General features: G+C 43.5%; 1 protein-coding gene across 1 annotated transcript; it reads left to right on the top strand.

The window, feature by feature from the left end:
- The first annotated feature begins 2320 nt into the window (after window positions 1–2320).
- LOC129583104 (piwi-like protein 1) lies at window positions 2321–6799 on the top strand. The gene is made up of 7 exons (XM_055474818.1): window positions 2321–2365; window positions 3308–3488; window positions 3565–3630; window positions 3713–3794; window positions 5656–5790; window positions 5870–6017; window positions 6339–6799. The coding sequence occupies exons 1-7, from the start codon at window positions 2348–2350 to the stop codon at window positions 6453–6455; spliced, it is 747 nt and encodes a 248-aa protein (XP_055330793.1). The 5' UTR covers window positions 2321–2347; the 3' UTR covers window positions 6456–6799.
- Window positions 6800–7051: the final 252 nt, after the last annotated feature.

Genomic DNA, 7051 nt, shown 5'->3' with positions numbered 1-7051 from the left:
CTACACGCTGCAGGAACCACACGAGCGTATCCGCAACTTGAACGATTTTATGGAGCGTCTTTTGGGGTAATTGATCTGAAGTTCTAAACCTCAACTAAACTTCAGCTCCTGTCAATACGGTTGCATAGGTTTACACTAATTACGGGTATTCCGAGCGCGAAGTGATGCAGTTAAGCCTTCGTCAAGAGCAGATTAAATATTGTTTGTGTGTTGTCCACGAAACGTTTACCTAATACCACTTATTATTCCCTTACATCTCACAATCAACCGTGGGTGATTGCACTCCCGGGATAGTGGAGTGTGGACCATACATGGCCGGTTTCGCTCGTTGAAATACCCGTATATCGAAACGGACCTGCAACATATATGTCTCGCTAACAACCTCTGCGTATGTTTTCTTCAGAAACGCCAGTGTGGAGAAGTTCATCCAACACTGGGGAATTGGCTTCGATAATAACTTACTTGAAGTTCGTGGTCGTCAGCTGAAACCAGTTGCGTTGCTTCAAGGAACTAGGAAGGTAAATTTTGAATGTATTTTGCAGAGTGATGCAAACGTAATAAAATTGTAGGAATCCACACTCAGAATATCAGAAAATCTTCTTAGGAGCTGTGTGCAAAATACACTGCACTCTTGTTGTACAAAGTGGAACTTGCACAGCTTGTCCAACAATTCAAATTTCTAGATTTGTAGCGTACGATGCAAAGGACGCGCGTTGGCTGAAGGAGACAGCGGATAGGGTCACTAATTGATAAATATTGTATTGTATTGCATTGATTGCATATGGTGACCTGCCATTTCGTCGACCGACACTTCGTCGAACAGAAGCAATGTCGACCGGTAACGAGGTCGAACCACCGTTTGGCTAAACTGCCTCAGTTTCTTGGGTTTTCTTAGGTTATTTAAGTCTTATACTCCTAGTTTTCTCAGGTTCTTAGCTTTTCCTAGCCGTCGCCTTCGTGACGGTCGACGTAATTCGGTCGACCTTTGTGACGGTCGACGAAATGTCGGTTTGCCATTGCATAGATATGTGCACAGTCACAGATATGATCAGATGTCCATTTAGATTTTAGAAGGTTATCACAATTATATTTTTTTAAAAATTTCAGATTACTTACGGCGTGAAGCACGCCGATTGGCAGAAGGACATTCGGGCATCTCGATTTCACGCGCCACCATCGGTGATGCCTGCCGATGGAGTCATTTTTGTGTACCCGCGATGCTTCGAACGCGGAGCCAGGGATTTGTTTGAGATGTTATGTGAAGTTAGTGCTCCCATGGCGATACGCCTGACGCCGCCTGCCACGTAAGTTGTCTCTCACTTCGTACAAATTTAGATGTACCAATAAGAAACGAAGTAGATGTTTCGTTTTAATGTACCGCGAACTGCGCAAACCGGCATTTCTTTGTTCGAACGGATCGAACCCAATCCTGGCGATTTATTCGTATGGGATGTGTTCCGGTTGCACACTGCTTGATTTTATTACCGTCTTATTCTCACACTACAGAGTTCTTCTTCTGTAGTTCTTCGACGTTTTTTGTATTTCGGACGTTATAGAGTATGGATTGACGTACCGAACGTCTGAGACAGGGATTTCTCCGCGTTGCTCCAGATGACAAAAAACTGTTCGAAATTGATTACGCAGTAATAATTAATGTCTTTTGCACAAGGTGCACACAAGATAATGGAAATTTATCAAATTTTCTTACGTGGAACGACACAGATACTACCCTTTCTGAGCTGTCTCTGGTGTACGGTACGCGAATCCGTGTAGAGTGTCCGAAATGCGGTGAACGTCGAAGTACAAAAATTTTGAGCCGCGGACGGATCGACATGTTTTCATATTTTTTTAGTGAAACTGAGAAACTCTCTTTTACAGATATTCCTACGAGTGTGACCGGGACATTCTGCACATACTCCGCAGTGCTGTGCAAACGAGCGCTCGATTGGTAGGACGAAAAATCAAGCGTCTTTGGCACTATGCAATAGAATTAAAATTGTTCGATTGCCAGTGGAAATGTAATCGTTTTTTCTCTCAAGGTTATTGTAATTTTGGCGCGTTATTCGAAGCCAATATACGATGGCGTCAAAACCTTTCTTTGCTGCGACGTGCCAGGTACGTTAACCATCACAGACGAATCTGACCATCAGGATAACGCAGTAACAGCCTAATTCTGTACTACTCAGAGTGTTTGTCATGCCTGTTATGGAAGCAGCTTTGTTTTGCAGTTATTTCTCAGTGCGTCGTACAGAAGACGCTGGAGAAGCAGGGGATGCTGAAAAGTGTGGCGACGAAGATTGCTGTGCAGATGGGTGGGAAATTGGGTGGAGCGCCATGGGCACTGGATATGACTCGCTATGCAATGGTAAAACCGTAATGAGACAAAATCTGTGCTTCGTTTCTCAGTAGTTTTTCTGCCACTTTGCCTACACTTGTGCATAAACTGGCCACCGGGCACCACTAATGTGGTGGACTTTTTGAGGGGAATGTGCCGGTTGTGGTACACGGTGCCAAATTTCAGTGCATGTGCGAAAACTTCAACGCACTCCCTAACAAACTTTTGCTGCATTGTTTGGTACCACTCGGCAGCCAAATGATGTGCACATGTGTACGCTAGCCTGAAAACTGTCTGCGTGGGTAATCTACGGTTGGGAAAAAAACTCAAAAGGTTGAACCACGGCGGTGTATTAAAAGTCTCACTGTCTATGTACATGTAGATAATTTTTATTAGCAGAAGCCAGTTAGAATGCATGAATTGCAACAAAAAGAAATCGTAGATTATGAACTAATCGTTATACCGGTCCGGTACCAGTTTTGCATGAACGTGCGCTGAAGATCGTGTTGATGGTTAATGGTTTTTACGTCAATGCGTTCCAAATATTTGGCTATGAAATATCGTAGAATAATGCAAAAAAGTGACTGGAAGTGCGCGAAAGAAACAGCTTTCGTTCATGTACGCGAGCTGCTTCCCCTAATATAAGTATTAACCGTCAATCACGAACGCTGCTTCTACTGCTTGTGGAGTGGATGTAATTTGAGTATGCAAATTTGATTATTTTTCTCAAAACTTATCGATTACCTATGTGTTTTCACTAAACAAACGATGACTTCTGAAAACGGTTTCGTATCGCAAATTCCCAATTAGGATGTGTGGTGAACAGTTTATAAGTTTTTCTACACGTACAGATAGTAGGCAAACTCGCAAAGTGACCGAAATATGCGAAAAATGAAGGATGCAGCAGTAAGCTAGTAATGTGTAGATAGAAAATAGAAGCATACAGAAATTTATTACATACTTTTTTTCCAGTATGCTAACACAATGCTTATCGGGGTGGATACGTTCCACGATTCCAAGAGCAGGGGTGCTTCCCGATCAGCAGTTGCGGTCATTGGCACTTCCGATAGCTCCGGCACGCGTTGCAGCAGTAGCGTGTTTTTCCAGTCTTCTGGTCAGGAAATCAGTGACGATTTGGCCAATGCTGTAACTAGTAAGTTCAGTTCAACAATCCTGTAAATGGGAAACTGAAAATTTTACATGTCATCAATAATTTTGTGCATGTGCAGAGCTCATGGACCGCTTCCGCGATAGGGAAGGGGATTTCCCGGAGCATGTAATTTTCTACCGCGATGGTACAAATTAATGTTAAAATTACATAAAATAGCACTACCTAAAATGTTTTCAGTTTTTTTTGGAATGCTTTTCTGTCATTAGGAGTTGGAGCTGGGCAGCTGGAAGCCGTACAGAACAACGAAGTGCGAGCTGTTGTTAAAGCGGTAACACAGGCAAATCCGCGGTAAGTGATTCGAACTGCGGTGTCAAGGATTAGTTTAGTTTTCCCAAAATGTACCGTGTCATAACACGGTACATTTTGGGAAAACTAAACTAATCCTTGATAGCTGTATAACTTTCTCTAAAAACTCGGTGAGGAATGTAAGGGCGCAGCACATTAGTTCCGTAATACATCAAGTCGACGGTAGTGCTTTTTCTACGGTATAGGACCCGCTGTACACTAGGGTAATTTCTTGCGTAAAGGCACAACAAAAAGTGCAAATTCATGGGTTGTGTATGCTGGGTTTCATGGCAGGATTCGCTATGCAACACTGTTAGCGCATTAAGTGCCGATGCACGTTGCGATTTCAGATATTTAAAACCCGTACTGTTAAGTAAGACCAACCGTAATCGCCTGGTGGATGATGGCAGGACGGTGTAGTAAGAGACGATCAAAATGCGCAGCGCCGTTAGTCCTTACGATAAACGCTTTGTGATGGTCATCGTTTTAAGCAACATCGCGATACCTATACGGCTATACCTTCGCGCAAGAAACTACCTATACGAAGTACACTACCCGTATAGTCGCTTAAGTGAAACACTATGTTAAGTGAATAGGCGATGGTCGTTTAAGTGAAACACCCGAAATATTTCATTCCACAAACCGATTTCCTTCTGGTTTTCTTCTTTACCCGATAGAGCTAGGCGTGCTCTTCACATAGTACTTGAAATTATTTAAAAAACTTGAATCGTTTTCTTGCAATTGCGTCGGTAAAAAAACAGTGACGAAACGCTTAAGCCACGCCACCCGAGCCACTGCACTACGCCATGATAATTACAGTCAATACCTCACATGTGCGGCTGCGCTATTTAGTTCAGATTTGTTTGTTTCTAATGCGAGTTATTTCTTTATTTCTTAAAATTATGCTTTCTGGAGTGTGATACTGAATGATAAACAGTAATATGGATAAACGTATAATATCAGCTTGTACTGACGTGAAAGAAAAAGGGCTTTCGCTGAGGGAAGCTGCCAACATGCACGCTGTCCCAGTGAGTACTTTATACCGACGTCTGAAGAACCCCATGCCACAGCCACACGGAGGACACACTCAGCTGTTTTCGGAGTTTGACGAAGAGGTCCTTGCGGAGTTGTTGCGGAAGTACGAGCAGTGTGGAGTGGAGATATCTGCTAACAAGTTTTTGGCTATTTGCAAGGACTATGCAGATAAATATGGTACGAATTCGAACTCGTTCCCTGCTACTTACAAAATCTTTATTTAGCTGCATCTGTTTCTGCTGTTTGTCAGCCATCAAAGGAGGGATTAATAGCCACTGGTTATCACGATTGTGTACATATGCAGTCTTCATAGGGGTGGCGCAGCCGCACGTGTGAGGCAGTGACTGTAATTATCATGGCGTAGTGCAGTGGCTCGGGTGGCGTGGCTTAAGCGTTTCGTCACTGTTTTTTTACCGACGCAATTGCAAGAAAACGATTCAAGTTTTTTAAATAATTTCAAGTACTATGTGAAGAGCACGCCTAGCTCTATCGGGTAAAGAAGAAAACCAGAAGGAAATCGGTTTGTGGAATGAAATATTTCGGGTGTTTCACTTAAACGACCATCGCCCATTCACTTAACATAGTGTTTCACTTAAGCGACCATACGGGTAGGTGGTAGGGCGTTCAGTGCAGCACACGCTTTCCCTCACGAAACCACGTTTGATTCTCTCCTTCAAATTTTCGTGTTACCGCTACCTTACTCAATAGCGTACCGCGTAAATGACTCTGTTCGAGGTTTATCACGTTGCTGTAGTAGTTCACCAGTTTTTGGAACTGCGCAAGTTTCTTATTTTGTATCGTCACAATATTTTCTGATGCGATTTTGTAGAGCTAAGCTCACCTTTATCATCGTGACCAAAAGTCACAATACCAGATTTGTTGTGGACACCCCTGGCAAGAGAATGCCGTTCGTGAATCCTCTGCCGGGAACTCTCGTTGACCAGGCTGTTACAAAACCTCATCAGTAAGCTGTATCAGTACATTTTTCTAATTGTTATACAAGGATTCTCCAGTGCTCTAACGATGACTGGAATGCTATGTAGAATGGACTTCTACCTGGTAGCGCACTCTGCCCCCCGGGGTACGGTGGCGCCGACGTACTACAATGTCTTGTTCAATGATTCTTTGCTGGATATCGATCATTTGCAGCAGTTCACATACGCCTTGTGCTGCATGTACTTCAATTGGTCGGTAAGCTGATGACAACAAATCATTACTTTGAAACACTGTACAAGCTTGTGACCCGTAATTTCTACCGTTATATTGTAATTCAGATTAATATTAGGCATGTACATACATGTATCGGTCATGCCAAATGCTTGTAAAGTTGCAGTTGTAGAGCGCAAATAGTGTGGCATGGCGCGCCGTAGTACCGAGTTTGGTGCAATCCGTGAATTTGTAATTGCCGATGTGTTAGCGCGACAGAAATTACGGGACAAGCTTGCACAGTTGCACTAACAACGGGGAAACTACACTCATTGACGATGTTGTGTAAACTGTATTTCCTTGTAGGGACCTATCAGAGTTCCGGCTCCTTGTCAGTACGCTCACAAACTAGCGTCTCTTGTGGGACAAAGCATCCATGATGTTCCCCATCCCGATTTGGAGCCCTTCTTCTACTATTTGTAGAACGCGGCCAGTTTTGCTGTGGATAATGCAGGCAGTCGTATCAAAGGTCACGCTCTTGAGCGCGTTCATTTTTCTCTGGTAGAATGATGCAGAGTTTTCCTTCTGTTAACGTTTAGCGCAGTTCGGTGCAGATTTTCTCGGTACGGATAATTATGAGGGTTTTTTATTTTTATTATAATTGAACGTTCAGTGTGAGGACTAAAAAAGTCGATAGTTTTAACGCAGACTGAGCACACAATTTGTGCTCTGGGATTTTGTGCGCACTGTCCTTGTACACCGTTGTAAGGCCGGGTTTTTGCTGAACGTTGGGACTAATCGAATGTGGCGCGCTTTCCTTTTTCCATGTCCCGCATACTAAAGCGGATGAATGTTGTCTAAGCGGTTTACCTTGTTGTGTCTAGCTGATTTGACCAGCGTACCAGGAACGCGGCATTCCTGCGCACCGGAAGCAAGCACACCTGTTCCTAAAACCTGACTTTTGGTTTTGGTTCTTTTGTTCATGTTCATACGTGTCGTTGTAATAAATTAGGCCTACGATCTGGCCGCACAGTGATCTGGGGATTCTTGATCCCGGTAATCGTAATCATAGCTGACTC

The sequence above is a fragment of the Paramacrobiotus metropolitanus genome, unplaced genomic scaffold (assembly GCF_019649055.1).
Source record: "Paramacrobiotus metropolitanus isolate TYO unplaced genomic scaffold, Prichtersi_v1.0 Parri_scaffold0000009, whole genome shotgun sequence".
Lineage (NCBI taxonomy): Eukaryota > Metazoa > Tardigrada > Eutardigrada > Parachela > Macrobiotidae > Paramacrobiotus > Paramacrobiotus metropolitanus.
Note: the sequence above shows the minus strand (reverse complement) of the source record. Positions and strands in the feature narration are given on the sequence as shown.

Bases quoted from the DNA above. Each gene is read 5' to 3' on its own strand.
- LOC129583104 (XM_055474818.1), top strand. The intron at 3,489-3,564 runs GTAAGTTCAGTT...GTGCATGTGCAG, and splicing joins TTTGGCCAATGCTGTAACTA to AGCTCATGGACCGCTTCCGC. The intron at 3,631-3,712 runs GTACAAATTAAT...TTCTGTCATTAG, and splicing joins TGTAATTTTCTACCGCGATG to GAGTTGGAGCTGGGCAGCTG.